This window comes from Triturus cristatus, chromosome 2_2 (genome assembly GCF_964204655.1).
Source record: "Triturus cristatus chromosome 2_2, aTriCri1.1, whole genome shotgun sequence".
Classification (NCBI taxonomy): Eukaryota; Metazoa; Chordata; class Amphibia; order Caudata; family Salamandridae; genus Triturus; species Triturus cristatus.
This window is the reverse complement of record NC_140582.1, coordinates 101,825,261-101,843,968: the sequence shown is the minus strand read 5'-3', so window position 1 is coordinate 101,843,968 and position 18,708 is coordinate 101,825,261. Positions and strand designations below refer to the sequence as shown.

Below are 18,708 nucleotides of genomic sequence, written 5' to 3'. Positions count from 1 at the left end.
TACATCCACAATGTATTCAATGGGCTAACTCTCTCACTGCAACAGATGTAGATTACAGATTTGATTCTACATTACAGACACAAGCATTCCTGCAGTATAAACAAGAATATCCTCTGCCACATGAAATAATGCCTCTAGATCAATATGAATACATAATGTATACCGATGGATCTGCTCAACCTGCTGTAGGGACACAACACAAATATTCCGCGGCATGCACAATGGTAAAGGAGCGCATGCATGATGGAAAGTTACATCCTAAAAAAGCTCACACGCAATCCCTAAGGGACTGTACAGTGCAGCTGGCGGAGCTGAAAGCCCTGATACTCCACCTACAAAGTATGGATCCTGAATTCTCCACACTCATAGTGTTTGATTCATACTTCTGTGTCCAGTCCTATAATGAACATCTTAACTATTGGGGTCCGAATGGATTTTGAGATTCCAAGGGTTACACAGTCAAACACAAGATGCTTTGGAAACAAGTAGTGAGGCTGAAATAATGCTTGCCAATGGCTCATGTTATCCACACATTGAGCCATCACCGTGTTGGCGTTCATGTTGAAGGGAATTCCATGGCCGATGAGGAAGCTAAGGTAACAGTCCGCACTGTCGCTGTTGCTGCAATCACTCGTTCAAGTTCGAGATTAGAGAGAGACATCATGGTGGCTGTCAATGCGACCCACAATGACACCCACCTGCTGAAATGTTTTCCACTCAAGTACTCCTACAAGTTAGATGCACAAAACATTACCTATGCTCAGATTCCAGGAGTGGAGGATAGAGTAATACCAAACACTGATCGTAGATTTGGATTAATACTACCTGCACATGAGGTGTGGGTTCAGCACACGCAGGGGTTACTGCTACAGTCTAGTTACTGAAGCAGCGCTATTCGTGGCCAGGTCTAACAAAAAAGGGCAATGACTTTGTCCTCATATGTGACATCTGTCAACAAATGAAAGGTCCAACCTTAGAACAACCACCTCAAACACCTCTATTGATTGCAGACAAGCCTCTAGCGGTTGTTTATTTAGATCACTGTGGCCCCTTAAACTCAGATGGGGCTTACAAGTACATCTTGGTGGCAGTAGAGTCATGCTCCAGATTCCTGTGGGTTTGGCCAAACCAATCTGCTGATGCTCCAACTGTTATAAAGGACTTGCTAGTTTTCATCAGGACACAGGCAATTGGCACATTACATTCCGAACAGGGCCCGGAGTTTAGCTCTTGGGCTTACAAAGAAACCATCAGAAGTTTGCATATGGCCTTGTAGTACTCCTCCCCCTACCATCCTGAGGGAAATTCCATAGTTGAGAGGAAAAACTGGGACTTGAAGCAGCCCTTAACAGCAAGGGTATTAGGCTCAGGTGGCAGTTGGGTCAATCACTTATATAGGGTCCAGAGGGCACTCAATAACAAGCCAAGAAAATCCATGGGGGGTCGCACTCCTTATGAACTCATGTTTAGTGTGAGAATGTGGGTACCAGACCTCGATAATATTAGCGCATTGGCGGCAAAAACACCATTTGACATAAATGAATGTTTGACGATTTTACAGGAACTTGATAAATTCCGGGGCACTCAAAACAACGTCCAAGTAAAACGCACAGCCACTGGAGAAGTGAAGGTTGAACCGGCAAGACCTGCCTGGGTCCTGAAGATCGTTGACCTCGTCAAAGAACAAATTGTGGTCAAAAAAGAATTCGGGTCATCTTATAGAGCACCTGTACCTGTCCTGGCTGTCGAAGGTACTAGAACTGTACTTCTTCCGCCCCCTGCCGGTCGCAGAGACAAAAGGTTTTTCTCCATTGATGTGATCAAACCACACTATGTGGCCGATTCTCAACAGTAGGCCACGCTGGCTCCTGGGTAGCCGCCGCACTACTCTTGCTTACCGTTCAGGAAGCCTTAATAACTACAGAAGATTCCCCTCTCCAAATTGCAGCTTTAAACAACAATGAGGTGATACTTCTTCCTGTTGAAACAACTACAACTATACAGTCAACAAGTACAGAAATCTCAATTGGGAAAATTGATGATGTTTATGTGAACGTGCCACAGATTGAGTTATCTCCCAGTTCTACCAAACCTGCTGAGTTGCCAAAAACAGATGAAACGGTTTCAGCTACTTTGTGGATTATAACGACTTCTCATCTGATTCAAGTGAACCTGGGCTGCCACCACCGCCTCTCCCTTTCAAGCTACGAGTGTATGCTCTGTATCTTTGGCTGAAAACAACATACTTTGTTGCTCTTTGGATACATCTCTGGATTACAATTAAATTACTTTTTCTGGCCCTCTGAATTGGTTTGGTAACTGTCTTTTTCTTACTTCTGAATTGTCACTATCTCCCAGAACGCTCTGCAGTACAACTTATGAACTTGGTTCTGAAACCACATGAATCATCGCACTGTGAACTAAGGGACTTTTCCCTGGTTATCATTACTGCAGTTCCAGTTCCGGAAGGAATAGTGTGGGAGAGATTATCGTACGATGTGTATGGTCCTACTGAACTTTTACAAATTCCATATTTGCTTAGAATTTCACAAATGATGTCGCAACAGTGCCAAGGTGGACTGTAACCCCACGGACAAGTGATCGACAGAGATCCAGACTCTATACATACTGCATTTCATGTCAAATGTCCCCTGGTTAAACTACGGATGCGTCCTGTGAAGCCAGGTCTGCCCCGCTGCAGCAGTCCACTCATCCTGTCTGGTGGACTACCTGAAAATACTCAGTCGTGTTTTGTTTTAGTGTTTTATTCTTTCCCACAGGTTGGACTCGTTTCTTTTCAATAGAGTTTGGGAGGGATGTAGAGTCCTGTAGGACACATTCTAGTGTTTGCACGTTTAATTTTTCCACCAGCCACTCCTCGAGGGCTGGCTTCCACACTCACCCCAACACTATCCTCCATCACAGGCATCACCGGCCAGGTGATCCTGCTAATAAAAAGGGGCCGGCGCAAGTGTCCTGGGCCAGTTGCTAGTGCTATACTACTGTGTGTGTGTGCATCATTTCTAAGTATGTGGGCCTAGAATCCACTACTTTACATATGTATCTATTTTTTTTTTCTTTTCAAGTTTTTGGGTGGTATTGTTTTGTTATATTAGGGGGAGATGTGATAGCCTCACTGTGAGGTCAATCCTTATTTTGCATTCTTCGTTTTGTATTCTTTATTTCATGTAACCTGTAAGTGCATTTTACAAGCAGGCTCCCATGTTCTGTGTTCCAGCCTTCAAGGGCGGTTGTCTGTTAGGCAGTTTGCTTGGAACAGAAGAACTGTGCGGGCGCTTAGGTATGTATGATGCGAAGTGAAGAGCCTATCCCCAACTAAATAAGTATTGGATTTATCTACCTGGTGTGTTTATTGGATCCATTATGCTGGTCCATATTTTACTGAAAATCATTGGACAGCCACACCATGAGGAGCCACAGCAGGGAGCTGGTAATATTTTGAAAAACAATCATAATGTAAGTCAAACCTAGAAATGAGGGTAATTTCCGAACTATGAATCGCAAATAAAATAGATTGGACGGCTAGGGAAGTCTGTTTATTGCCCGGCAATGGAGAGCCCTGAAGATGTAATGTGGTTGGTGCGCCACAATGCTACCTCCATCAGTGGACTCTTCAAAAGAGAGGGCTTGAGGAACGCTTCAGGTGAGCCAGAGAACGTGCACAGATGTAGTGTGCTATGTCTTTTGCTTCTCTGTTCAAATCTATGTATTTCTTGGTTAGATGTATTTCTTCCTTATTCATTGTTGCCTTGTGATGTAAGTATTATTCTATTCTGGAACCTATCTCTGGTTGCCAGGAGAAAGGTCAGAACCTTCTGGACTTTCTCCTGAGCAACTGGTGTTGGCTGTGGGTTCATATCCTTAGAACCTGTTTCTATAAATAAACTAAGTTTGAAGCTAATCTTCCGTCTCCTGCTTCGTTTGTTTGCCACCCCGATACTACAGCTGGTACCAGGAGTGGGGTTGGCAAACATCTTCCTGTTTTTGTTTAATTTTGGACCCACCAGTTGAGCAGAACTTTTCCCTTTGTGCTAATTTGTGCTCTTTTCGTTCCGTTTACAATGGAAACAATTCATGAATTTTAGAGGAGCCCTCTCACCTTCAAAGGAGCCATTTCACGTCCTCAAAACTCAAAGGTGCATGATTTCTATGACTTTTTATGTTATCGTAACCTACTCCTACCGTTATCAAACGGAGCTCTGGAATCCTGCTTCTCCGTTAGCAGCATGCCAACGTGCTCCTCGAGGCTGATAGTTCCTTGCCCTCGCACGCACGCATCTTGGTCATATGTCATTTTTGTGCGGTGCGCCTAGCAAAACTGTTATTTTGTCTCAATGCGCACCTCTCCACAGCTGCTAATTTTATCCTGCTGCACTTGCTTACGCCGCCGCCTATCCACATGGATGCAGCTGGTCCTGCTTTAAGAGGCGCCTGGCTCCAGCTCAGTTAGGCTCCTCGTGTCTGCTCACGTCATTTCCTGCTGGCTGCTCATTAAAAGACTAGTCTGCTGACCTTTTTTCCTGCCTGGGTTTCATCATACTTTTCCAGCGACCATTGCACACAGTGCATTTTTTTCTCCAAATCAACATCTCATCTCCTTAGCGTGTGGGTGTTTGCATCCTCAAAATAGTTTATTAACTTACTAAGTTGTCTTTATTGCTGCTTCCATAATCAACATCTCACCTCCTTAGTGTGTGGGTGTCTGCATACTCAGCAATTTTTATTAACTTACTGTCCAAATCAAGTCTGTATTGCTGCTTCTAAGCAATTTCTCCTATCAACATTTTCCAAAGTTATTTAATTAACCAAACCTCTGAGCTTCTATATTGAGCATTTATTTATATATTTGCTTTTTCTTGCATTTAATTTCTATATTCTCTGTTTTAACCACTTCTTTTTCAGGTATGGCCTCCTCACAGAATATATTACACCCTTCTCTGTTCTTGCAAAAACCAGGTAAACCTGAAATTAAGTGGAAACAATGGCTACGCAACTTTGAGAGTTACCTGGTTGCCACTGACGGTCTTGATTATTCTCCTAACAGGAAACTTGCCTTGCTTTTTAATCATCTAGGTATCGCAGGGCAAAATTGTTTTGACAATCTTCCTGTGATACCTTGCCTTGCAGGTGATTCTGTTTGGAATTTATACAAAGCGGACATAGAAAGACTTTAAAAATAGTATTCTGATGAACCCAGTGTATTGTTAGAGAGGCATAGTTTTGTTATGTGTAAACAAGCATGTGATGAAACAGTTGAAGAGAGTATATAGCTGTGTTACGTGTGCTAGCTGCTCCTTGCAAATTTGAGAATTCAGTTGACACCAATATAAGGGATCAATTTGTTTTAAATTGTTTCTTAAAAAAATGTAGGAGGTTACTTACCTGTCAAGTCAAGGAAAACTTTATTTGATTGCTTTTTTAAACAATCATAAAAGCACATAAAACACACAATTAATTTACTCATAGACGGGTATAAAAAGAAAGAGGAATAGTTTATGCTAAATTATTATTAAAAGTCAAACTTAATAAAAATGTGACAATGCTTCCGTAATCTCAGTGATTGGATTACACAATGCATTTCCTTTGATATAGTACTTTCTTCGAGAACATATCCATCCTCCATACTATGTGTTCATTCCCCAAGAGCAGCAGAATAATCAGTGCCGAGCGACATTGTCTTATCCCAAATGATTTTAAAATTGAGCATTCCATAGCTTCCTTAACTCCCTATTAAATTTACAAAAAAAAACAACATGGATAGTAGATTGGGCTGACTGGTTGTCACATGGGCACATTTGCAAGTCTCGGGCCAAGTCGTTCATGTTAAGAAAGGTTACAAATCTATGAAAAGTCCCAAGCCTGAATATAGTTAATAGTAACCTATCGTACCCACCAGGTATGAATATTAAGTATGGTTGTATGCTAAAAGTGGTTAAAATCTGTCTGGATAGTACTTGGTCGGTAAAGTATTCTATGTGACCTAAATCATACATAAAATTTCGAACGTACTTTACCCACGGTATCTTTAGTGCCCCTTCCAATTTCAAACTATCCTTAAAGATGTCCCTGTTCAGTTTTGTCTCTACTTTCATCCAGGTCCTATGCCATAGGAGAATAGGTTCCAATTTAATAAGATCAGAAATATTTGGAAGCCCCTACTCAGCATGGCAAACATATGAAGAAGTACTAGCCGGTACATACGAAATATATCTTAAAAAGGAGTTTTCCACCAACTGTAGCGGGTTAATATCTGCAAATCCCCACACTCCTGCCCCATACATAGCAGTGGCAATACATTTTGTTTTGTAAATTTTAATAAGCTCTTCAGGAGGTCTCCTGCCTAATTTTCCTGAGAAATTCACAAGGGCTGTTGTTCTTAGAAATGGCCATTTTTTTTACTGAGACATCCTGGGTCCATGAGTTATTTTTATTAAATAATATTCCAAGATATGAGAAGCTCTTGGTGGGCTCTATTTTCTGTCCATCCACAAACATGTCCCTGGACCTCTGACTACCACAGCCATACCTCATTATATAGCTCTTCGAAGTGTACACACTAAGACCAAGATCATTCAGAAAATTAGAAAAGCTGTCTAGGACCCTCTGTAGGCCTATTTGTGTACCAGACATCAAAACTGTGTCATCCACATAAAGGAGTGCAGGAATTGGGCATCCGGTTATTTGAGTAAAATCTCGGCCGTCTTTAAGGAGTGCCTGACCCAACCCATTAATATATAAATTAAAAAGGAAGGGGGCCAAAACACACCCTTGCCTAACCCCCCATCTAATTGGAAAAGGAGCTGTGCGTTCACCACCCATACCATTACGCACTAGTGCCTTAGCGTCATTATAAAAACGCTTAAGAAAATGGATAAATTGTACGTCCACTCCCATGGTCTCGAGGATCTCCCATAGTTTACCGTGGTTCACTGAATCGAAGGCAGCGGTGAGATCCACGAAAGTTAAGAACAGTCTGCCCTTCTTCACCCGGGAATATTTCCCAACAAGGATAGCCAAGTTTAGACTCTGTTCAGTGGTCCCTAAGCCCTCACGGAAACCATATTGTAAATCAGATAGGACCTGGTTGTCCTGGGCCCAGTCATGTAGGCGTTTCAGGATTATTCGGCCAATTACTTTGGTCAAGGAATCCAGTAATGAGATAGGCCTATAACACCCAGGGTCTTGGTGGACCCCCTTTGTAAAAATTGGGACAACGATGGATTCCACCCAAGTAGTTAGAAAAGGGGTCCGACAACTCGCAGTAATTACCTGGGGGATAATTGGTCCCCAAAGGGTCATGTTTGTTTTGAACAAATCTACAGGGACCCCGTCCGGCCCAGGTGCCTTGCCACCAAGGCTTGCCGAAATTGCCCTATTTACTTCCTGAAGCATGAACTGGAGGTCCCAATAGTGCATTAAGGGATCCCTGTTAGTTTCCCCATGGTTATTATGGGTTTGTACATTTAGGTTTCCCTGACCATTATACACCCTAGAGAAATGCTTGATCCATTGGTCCTGCGAAATAGCAATTTCAATTGAGAGACCACCTCCAGAAGATAGAAAGGGTGATTTTACTGCTTTCCAAAATGACGAACTATCTTTCATTAAGGAGGCTTTATGGAGGGATTCCCAGGCTTCATCTCTCAGGACACCTTTTCTAACCTTAAGTGCCATCCTATATTCCATTCTTGCCTGTCTCACGCCGTTTGAGTTCCTTGGTATCCTGTGTAGTTCATGCTTTAAATTGGTGTAAGCTCTTGTACATTTTGAGTCAAACGATCCATCAGTCTTCTCTTTATTTCATTTCGGGACAAATAATAACTTCTTTACCGTCCTTGATATCGATTGAAAGGAGGATAAAATGCTATCTGGAGTAGCTGATTCACTCAAGCAGGTGTCAAAGACCAGTTTACACTTAGTTATTACTCGTTCTGTGACTGTTATAGGGTCCACCATTGACCAGCGCAAGGTATATCCATTTGTTTTGTAAATTGTTATGTTATCTAACGCTTGATGGATTTTGTCATACTTGTCAGATTTAATTATCAGAAGAAGGACAGAAATACACAAGGGGTAGTGGTCGCTCAGAGAGTTAACAAAGAAGGAGTGCAACCTACACGCATGACTGTTTGACAGTAGAATATAGTTTATGGTAGTACATAAACCTCTGTCATTAAAGGTGTGGCATGTGGGGACTGGTGTAGGGCATAATTCATTTGCAAATCCCAGATTAAAAGAGAAAACTATTTAGTTAAACAACTCCCTCAGGAAAGAGTGTCGAAAATAGGTGTTACTTATCTCTTCCTCACCAATGAAGCCACATAATCTTCCATCATCATTTGAACATAAAGCACAATTACAATCCCCAGCCAAAATCAACATCATGTCTTTTACATTATCTCTACACAAAGAGTTCAAATCGTTGCCCATTTTTTTCACCACAGACGTACATTTGACCGGAGGAATGTTATTATATAAATTATAAAAATTTGCCAATACGATACAATGATTAGCATTAATAAATAAATAAACAATTTCAGTTTCCTCTAGGTGTGGCTCTATCTTTCTCATCTTCACTCTACTTGATATATAGGTACTAAGCCCCCCCTTCGTCCTGCCGCTTTGCCCTCCAACTGCTCGAGTGTGAAATGTTTTGAAACCATTAATATGAATAGGTTCCTTAGCCCATGTTTCTTGAAGGCATAATATGTCATGCTTAGCTATAAAATCACGGCAGATTGGATTTATCAATTTGGAGCGTAATCCTAATCCTGATATATTCCACGAAACCAGATTGCAAAGGATTTTATCCCTATTACCTATAGCGCTAGGCTGTGCAACCTTACTGGGCGAACGTTCCATGATAATAATAGATGGCTGGGTTGGGCTTATGGATACATGAGAGTTGGGGGAGACTGCCGGAGCAGAATTAGTAGTACACACGCCCGCCTCCTCCTGCTCACTAGAAGTTTGAAAATGACAGTCTATTAGCCGTAGCTGTACAAGCTTGATTAAAGGTAGTTTTCTTCTTAAGTGCCTCGTTGCCTTGGTATGCATTTAAATTAAGCTTAGAACTTTGAGAATGGAGTTTCGAGTGAGTCAGTCAGTCTATGTCTTCTAATGGATTCAGGATATCATAACGGTTACTAACTGGGACTGCATATCTAGGCTGTCTAGGCCATGTGAATCTCTCCTCTTCAGAGGTTGGCCATGGGGGTCTGGGTGGTTGATAGAAAATACCCTAGTGGTAGAATATTAATACACTGCGCCATTACGGTCCAGCTACCAGCCCTATCTAGAATTGACTGGACCAGACCTGTAGACCTAAATGTTAAAACTAAGCAGTCACCAGCTAGTGTCTTAGGGGATTTACCTACCCAACCTATTCTTCATGCCATTCAGAGAACAGCCTATTAGTTATACCAGTCCTTGCACTCAATAGGTGTAGCGACTTGTTTCTCAATGTAGACCAGTGTTCTGTTACCTTCGATAACAGAGAGGGAACATTAGCCAACACAACTGTGTATGGGGTTACTTCTGGGGGAAGGTACAGGTTCATATTTGGGCGTGTGGAATCTCCCTGATCAACTCTTTTATAACTCTGTGTACTTATAAAATTCTCCCCCACACCTTGTGTGGTACTCCTCATACCCAAAGATGCCCCATTTGGGGGGTTTACAATCTGGGCACGTGCAGAATTCAAGCCATCTTTATGGTTGTGAGGCCCTAAATGGTGTATAGGAGGTGGTGCTTCTATTTGATTAGAAGGCCTAGCCTGAACTGTACTATTATCAGTTCTAGACTGATGCTTTGTCCACTTGCAGAATTGCTTTCAGGATGATTTACCACTATATCCATCCCTCTGCTATGCAGCATGTTCTTATCTCTACATTGGGTACTATCAGGGGGAGCTGATGGAATATTAGTAACAAGCCCTTCCAGCTTTATTACTCTCACTTCCATTTGAGAGTTTATGTATCAAACGGCCCAGCAAAGCTAACACTGTTGACTCTAATCTCTTCAAAAAAAAACTCCTACTCCAAAAATTGAGGTATTCCAGTCATCAGAGCGGTTTTTGGCGCTAAACAAGGCCCCTGGCTACAGTCATTGTCGACAGGCTTAGTTTTACACCCCGTTGACTTTTGCAGATGATGATTTTGTTTCTGGGGTCCCCGGCCCTTCCTTTTCTTTGATGGCAGCTCATCGCTGTTGCCTTGACTTGTTTTTGCCTTTTGACCCCGAGTAGTTACATTAGGCTTGGTAGATCTGTCTACTTTCTCAGATACTTCAGTATATTCAGGGTCTACTTCTATAGGTTGCAACAAGTTAAGTTGGATGGAGGAATCCTCAAGGATAGTTTGCGGAGAAAGTCCAGTGATTGCTGCCCGATACTTTCGGAGCTGGGGTTCTAGCGACAATCTCCGCTCAGTAAATTCGATCTCATGTATAAGTGCCGATTCTGCCTTCAATAGAAAGGCATCCAATGTCCCTACAATCCCTGCCCAGTGCCAAGCTTGGTTTACTCATTTTTATGACCCCTCTGTCCAATCACAAGAGTAACAGTTACACTTTTTGCACAGTACTTTTCAGACCACGGATGACAACGTCCCAGGTTCCAACTTCTCAATAATGTGGCCCAGCCAGGCCTCTTCCTGGCTTTGCCCGGGCACGCCCGCGCACGTCCCGTGCTGTGGGAGCCCTGGCCCCCTCTTATGCGCCTCCTGACACGAGAACAATGTGTTGGCGCCTCCCCAGCGCGTTGATCTATGGGGATTGTAGTCCCCTCTGCAGAAATGCGGGCTGGCGGTGTGGGCAGGAAAAGAACAAACAAACACGGACTCCTGCACGGCTGGAACCCTAGCCCCCTCTTATGCACCTCCTGGCGCGAGAACAATGCGTTGGCGCCTCCCCGGTGCGTTGATCTATGGGGATTGTAGTCCCCTCTGCAGAAATGTGGGCTGGCGGTGCGGGCAGGAAAAGAACAAACAAACACGGGCTATCTGTCGCAATCCTTCACTTTCTGAAGTGATTGACATTTCTAAAAATATTGAATGTTCCACTCTTTCTACCCAAGCCCTAGCCTCTCATGAGACGCCCTTCAGTTGCACTCCTAACTGATGATAACACCATTGCAACTGTCACATTTAACAAGTACAGGAAGAAACAACTGCTATGTTATTGTTGTGGCTCTGAATCCCATATCGGTAACAATCCCACATGTCCTGCTATTGGCAAAGAAATGTAAAAAATTTAGAAAATTTAGACATTTTCGCACTGTTTGCAGATTACAAAGCACTGTTCGTAAAACAAGTAAACATGCTGTTAATCTACATCATGGAAGTAGTCAAGACACTGCTGACACTACTGTTCGTGATTGTGCAATCACTTTGTCTAATTTTATTCTCACCATTGAAAACGGACAAGATTTGGGGGCAATAGTGGGTCCTTTTTGTCAAGCTTTAATTGGAGAAATGTCTCTGCAAGTCATGGCAGATTCAAGGGCACCTATTACTGTTTCAGCCGATTCCACTTTTTATTCATTTTGGTCTGCTACGTTTGAACTCAATGCTCATGACATTTGTCCCAAAGCATTTGGTGATAAAGAAATTGATCTGCTATGAAATTTCTTTGATAACTTAAAAATTTTAGGGAGGAAAGTTCATACCAAGATTTATGTAGCCATTAACGGGAAATACCTGGTTGGGTTGATGAACTTGGCCAAACTGGGCATTTATCTTAAACCAGGCCACAAACCACCCATTGTCTTAGGAGAAATGCCTTTGTTATGTTTTTCGGATGATACCACAAATGATGTTTTGGCCGATTTGATACAGATATTTCCAGCAGTTTTTGAGGATGAAATAGGAACTGTTAATGGTTTTGAACACAGATAAGGTTAAAAGAAAAATGCAGCGCCCATTATACACAAGGTCAGGCTTCTTCTTATCAGTGTTCATTCTGATTTGAGAATATTACTTGACAAACTTAATAAAGAAGGTATCAGTATGCCCACAGACTCTTCAGAATTGGTTTCTCCCATTGTTTTTGCAAAAAAAAATGGAAATCTTCGTCTCTGTGTGGACTTGAGATTTCTAAATCTTAATATCATTGTTGATTGTCATCCTCTTCCTCATATCCAAGAATTGTTGTCTAATATTGGTCAATCAAATTACTTTTCAACTATTGATTTTCACTCTGCTTACCATCAGATAGCATTATCTACTGAGTCCCAAGTACTTACCACCTTCATAACACCTTTTAGGGCTTTTAAGTATCTAAGGTTATCTTTTGGCCTGGCTTCATTGGCCAGCGTGTTTCAGAAAGTCATGGACATTTTATTTAGAGAGCTCAAGAATGTTCAAGCTTTCCAGGATGACATACTGGTTTTCAAAGAGACCAGAGAGGAACATGTGTTTGTTTTGGACAGTGTTTTGGACATGCTTAATTCAAGAGGCAGGACCATACAATCAGAAACATTAACATTTTTAGTACAGAATTCTGATTACTTGCGTGACAGTATTACACCTGATGGCATCAAACCATTGTGAAAGCTCCTGTACCTGCTGACAAGGGTGCATTGAAATAATTTATTGGTCTTTGTGAATATTATGCACGTTTTGTACCTTCATATGCTTGTGCTGTTCAACCTTTGAGACTACTTAAGAAAGGTGTCAAATTCACATGGACAGATGAAAAGAATGATTATATTAACAATCTCAAACAATTAGTAGTGACTGCTCCCTCCCTAAGTTCTTTTGTTGTAGGCCAAAAATGTATAGTTTCTGTAGATGCCAGCATGAACGGCATTGGTGCTGTTTTTGGACGAGTCAATGGTAAGGAAATCACCAAAGCCTTTGCATCCAAATCTCTCTCTGAGGCCGAATCACACTACAGCACCACTGAAAGAGAAGCTTTAGCATGTGTTTGGGCTTTACAAATATTTAAAACATATATGTGGGGCAATTCATTTGAAATGTTACCTGATCACAGTCCTCTTGTATTTCTACTGCAAGGCAATGGATTACGCAAAGCATCATCTTGCTTAGTCCATTTACTTTATAAACTACAGGAGTACAATTTTGTCATAAACTTCATACAAGGGGGAGGAATTTGCGAGCTGACTGTCTTTCACGTCTACCCCTACCAGTTAATGATAACATCAAAGAAGATTGTGTGTGATTGCTGCTTTGGATGCCAGATCTCCCTGCTGTGAGGTTATCGCTGAAAATACTTGGTTGGAAACTATCTTCCAGGATGAGGTTCTTAAGAAAGTCATGGAGTACATCAGAAATGGTTAGCCTCCTTTACGTAATCTTCCTGATGAATTGAGACCTTTTGCTCAAATTAGTTCCGAATTATCTATTGAAAATCAGATATGCACTAAAAGAGGTATGTTTATTTCTCCCTTTTCACTCAGGCCACATTTAATTAAAATAGCTCATGAAGGGCATTTGGGGATCACTGCCACATGCAAGAAATTAAGGGATCATTATTGGTGGCCTGCCATGGATGTGCAAGTTACCTCTTATGTCAACTATTGTCCTCAGTGCATTATTTCTGATAAGCACTGGAAAACTGCACAAAAGCCATTACATCCTGTTTCTCTACCTGATGGGCCTTGGTTGAAAGTAGCCTTAGATTTTGCTGGCCCTTTCACTCTCCTTCCCTCTTGCAACAGGTTTCTTATAGTCCTCATTGACTATTTTTCCAAATGGATTTATTTTTCTTTTGCTGAGTCAGCTTCCACCCAATCTGTTTTGCATTTTCTTAAACATGTGTTTTCTCTTGAAAGTACTCCAAGCTAAATTGTGACTGACAGTGGTATGCATTTTAGTTCTGCACTCATGAAAAAAACTTATTTTTGAATCTGTCATTAAACATCTCCAAGTTGCCCTATTTAGCCCCTCGGCCAATGGACTGGTGGAGAGAGCTAACCGTTTAAATAAAGATTATATTCAAATCTGCTCTTCCCTCAGGTTTTGATTTGTACAGTTTATTTAGGAACAAAATCAATGCTTATCACACTACTCCCCATTCAACTATAGAGTTCACTTATTTTGAACTATTGAGAGGAAGGAAGAGTAGAACTAAAATTGTACCTACATGGCTTGATCTTCAGGCTAGCTCGAAAACTAATCATAGACTATTAGTGTCCTCTGTTAGGAAAAATGTTTTGTTGAAGCAAGCACAGCAGAAACTCTATTTTGATTCTGCAAAACACGTTTCTGACAGAGAATTTCACGTTGGATCTTGGATTCTTATTAAAAAACCTGTTACGGTCAAGAAAGAATACTCAATCTACTCTTCTCCTTGTAAGATTGAGCGGGTTGGCAGAAGTTCCGTTCTTTTGCAAGGGAGAAGTTGGTGGAATAAAAACAATCTTGTTCCCATTTCTGATACACAGAAAGCCATTTATTTTAATTCTCATACTCCTGTTGAGGATGATTCTATCATTTACGGAACCAGTTCTTTGTCAGGTGAAGTGTCTTCTCACATTGGGTGTCATAATAAGGATTTACTAGCAATTCTATCACACACTCTTCTGAGACCTTGTTAGTTCCATCTGATAGTTCATGGTGTGATACACAGAGTTTTGACTCTAGGCTCTCTACTCCTGTTTCCTAAAATTGCTCTTCACAGAGTCCTCACGCTATGGGTGCCTATAATGCTGGAACTGTTCTCACCAAAAGAGTCTCCAGATTGCCATCACGTTTTAATGATTATGATTTGTCTTACATTTTCTTTATGGCAGAAAGATGATGTAGTGGCTATTCTTTTGCTTCTACGTTCAAATCTATTTATTTCTTGGTTAGATGTATTTCTTCCTTATTCATTGTTGCCTTGTGATGTATGTATTATTCTATTATGGAACTTATCTCTGGTTGCCAGGAGAAAGGTCAGAACCTTCTGGACTTTCTCCTGAGCAACTGGTGTCGACTGTGGGTCCATATCCTTTGAACCTGTTTCTATAAATAAACTACATGTGAAACTAATCTTCATCTCCTGCTTCGTTTGTTTGCCACCCCGATATTACAACGGACAAAGTAAAAGTTATATTGTGACGTCATCGTTCTGCCTATTGCGTCACTTTACTAACATCTTGCCGTCGGGGGCTCGCAGTGCAACCGTTAGGTTTCTAGGTCACTGCGGAAGCCACAGACCGATTTCTAAACAACAGAGTTCCAAAAGGGGCCATCCACCGAACACCGCAGCCATGAGGATGGAGTTCATGGACAAGCAGCACAGCCAGCGGCTCACACAGCAGCTCAACTGCCAGCGCCGCCGCGGACGGCGTTGCAACTTGGAGGTGCGGGTAGGTGCGCAAGTGTTCCACGCGCACAGGGAGGTGCTGGCCGCCGTCAGCCCTTCCGTGGAGCAGGAGCTGAGCGGCAACGACGTGCAACCCCAGGACGCCTTCGTCATCACTATCAGTGCCGACTGCATGAGCGGTGAGGCGGTGGAGCAGCTGCTCGACTTCATGTACACGGGCCGGATTCTGCTAGGCGAGCACAACGTCGAGGGCCTGTTGCGCGGTGCCCAGTATTTCGCCCTGCCGAGCCTGCGCTCCCACTGCCGAGACTTCCTGCAGGAGTCCCTGCGCGGCGACAACTGCGTGCGCCACCTGGCGCTGGGTGAGCTCCATCAGCTGGAGGACGTGGCCGAGCGCGCCTACTGCCTCCTGCGCGACGGCTTCTACGCACTGACAGGCCCCCAGGTGGCTGCTTTGTCACGCCATGTGCTGGATAGGTTGGTGCGTGACCAGGACCTGCGCGTGAGCGGCGAGGACCAGGTGCTGCTGGCGCTTGCCCAGTGGGCGCGAGGGCCACCAGAGGCCGGACATGGGCAGGGAGATGAGATGGACAGAGAGCGCTCCCGCGCTTTTGAGAGCATGTTCGGCCACGTGCTGCTGAGCGCCGTTTCCGAGTCTGCTCTGAGAAGTCTGATGCTCGATGAGGTGCTGTCTAAACAGTGCCCCGCAGTGCTAGCACGGGTTCAGGAAGAATTTGCCAGCAGGAGAGACGGAGTGTCCTCGCCCCCGCTCGCACCTAGTGAGCCTGGTACACAGGGCTTGAGTAGGATGCTGCTAATGCAGCGCAAGGGTGCCCTGCTAGAGTCTGTGCTCATCCTGGGTGGTCAGGGCACTGACGGGCGCTTTAGCAATGCCGTCTTTGCCTATGTGGTGAGTGAGGACACCTGGTTGAAGTTGACTGACATGCCCTATCGTGCTGCCGCCTTTGGTGTCACATCACTAGGTAGGTATGTCTACTTAACAGGTGGTGCCTCGGAGGAGACCATTGGCCTCCGGGCAGCCTGGCGCTATGAAATCGACACAGGATCTTGGACAAAGCTGCCAGACCTTCCACAGGAGCTGGTCTTTCACACCATGGTGACTTGTGGCGGGGCTATATACACAGTGGGTGGCAGTGTGGCGCCACGCAGGTATACTTCTAACATCTACCGCTATGACCTACGCAGGGAAAGTTGGTCACTGGCTGGCAAGATGAGCGTGCCTATGGATGGGGTGGAAGTCATTACCAAGGAAGATAAGTGCATCTATATCGTGACAGGTCGCTGTGTTGTTAAGGGGGCAATTTCCCGTGTGGGAGTGGTGGACTGCTTTGACACAACCACGAATGAAGTAGTGCAGTGCATGACCTTCCCCATCCAGTTCAAGCATCGCCCTCTTCTCTCATTCCTAGATGATAATGTGCTGGCTGTACAGAGCCACAAGCAGAGCCTGGAGATAAACTTACAGAAAGTGCAGGCCACCAAAACTGCCAGGACAGTGCCCCTCATGCCAGGGCAAGTAAAGCTGGATATTTGCCACGCAGTCTGCAGGTTGTCAGGACATAATGTGTTTGTCTGTGGTGGAGTAGTATCAAGAGAAGGCCCAGATGGAAAACCCTACACCATGAACCAAACAGCATTCCTTTTTAACCTGACGAAAGGCGAGTGGAGCATACTAGCTAAACCCCCAGAAGCTCTTGATTGTGCAGCCTGTTGTTGTGCCCAGTTGCCAAGAAAACTTCTGTATAAGGGGGAAAGTCAATCAGAGAAAGAAAAGTCAAGAACAAAGAGCTAGCTGTCCAAACGCAACAATGTTCCTTCAACACAGAAACGGATGAGTGTTTGTAACCCACCTTTCAAATCTTATTCAATATTTTTTGCACAGAAAGAGCTTGTTAACACCACGAGATGTAAGCAAATTCATCCACTTTTTTTATACCAGAATTACTACGCAGACAATAAAAACATACCCTATTAATGAAGTCTGTTGACTGTAAACGCTTCTATTTTATGATAAAAATAAAGCTCTACCTTTAAATATTTAATAGATGAAGGAAAAATGCCACAGAATCTGCACATAAATGTTATTTAAATGTATAAAGGCAGAGAATTTTTTTAAGACATGGAAAATGTTACTTCTAATGATGTTGAAAGTTTTAATATGATAAACCCTTTTGCCTCCCTCTGTTTTCCAACAGATACCAAAACTTTTCAGAAACATTGGCAATTTGGAATGATAAAATTGCGCGTGGTATGTTATCAAAATGAAGCAATTTATTCTACTGAAAAATGCCCCTTGTCTTTCATAAACAGGAGGAACTTTGGTAATGATAGATAGCTGAAAAGAACATGTTATCGTTCTACGGATCTCATGTTTCTTAGACCAGGTTTCATGTTTGTTTTTATAACTATGCATGTCTTACGCTCGCTTCCATATTACTTATTACTGGAAATATGGAATAGACTTGCAAAAACCCTAGGCCACACAGTCTCTACTAAAACAAAAGCCACGGAAAGTCAGACCATGGGGAAATGGGAAAGAGAGTCAGCAAGTACCGGTAGGGTCTATCCAGTAACTGTCAAAATGACTAAGAATGACACTGTGGGGAATTTGTAGTAAATATCAAAATTAAAGCAATATTTACCATCCTTAATCATGGGAGGTGATTGGCTCATAAGTAGTAACCGGCTAGCGGCTAGCTTCAACAGGTCATAGGTGGTCTACTTCTGTAAACCTCAAAACTAAAGAGAAAAGCAATGAACCCAAAGAATTCAGTATGCGAAGAGGCAGGGACCAACATGAGAAAAGAAGAAACTGACTTTACTGAAGGGGTCAGATGCATATTAGGTGTGATGTGACAAACCCATCTACTTGCAATCTTTGCTAGGAGTAACATAATCAGAATAGCGCTTTGAGGTATAAAGAGGTTAGTACAGCTGCTAAGGGGCTAAAGATGATTAGTTGACAGGTAGTTTGCTGCTCCAAAAGAGACTGAACGGCCCAAGGGTCTATCTGTGAAGTGTATTAGCATCAAGAATAATGACCATAATCCTGACATTGTTCGCTGTGTTTAATTGAATAGAGGCGTGGAGAGGAGTGAATGAGAGAACTCACGAGTTTCATGTTAATTAATTTTTATGTTTGGTTGGAAGGTGTTTATTATGAGTGTGGTCTGTATGAAAAGTTTTTTATGCCTTGCATGAAGAGTCATGGAGTGCACTTCTCGTGTCTCTGCAGTGATGTAGCTGTGCATATGCTTGGAGTGGAATGAAGTGGACTTAGAGTTATGCATGTGACCATGCCTAGATCCTTAAGTGGGAATAGGCTCTGGTTAGTGGGTGTGCATTGTGCCCTATTATCTGATGCTTATTCTTTCCTTGTTGGGTGGCAAGAAAAGA

The 18,708-nt window shown here is 42.9% G+C and overlaps 1 protein-coding gene across 1 annotated transcript; it reads left to right on the top strand.

Annotated features, from left to right (window-relative positions):
* The first annotated feature begins 15,235 nt into the window (after positions 1-15,235).
* Positions 15,236-17,104, top strand: CCIN (calicin). Its single transcript, XM_085643214.1, has one exon. It carries the CDS (start codon positions 15,236-15,238, stop codon positions 17,102-17,104), a length of 1,869 nt encoding a protein of 622 aa, XP_085499340.1.
* The last annotated feature ends 1,604 nt before the right edge of the window (positions 17,105-18,708 follow it).

Bases quoted from the DNA above. Each gene is read 5' to 3' on its own strand.
- CCIN (XM_085643214.1), top strand. From the start codon at position 15,236: ATGAGGATGGAGTTCATGGACAAGCAGCACAGCCAGCGGCTCACACAG.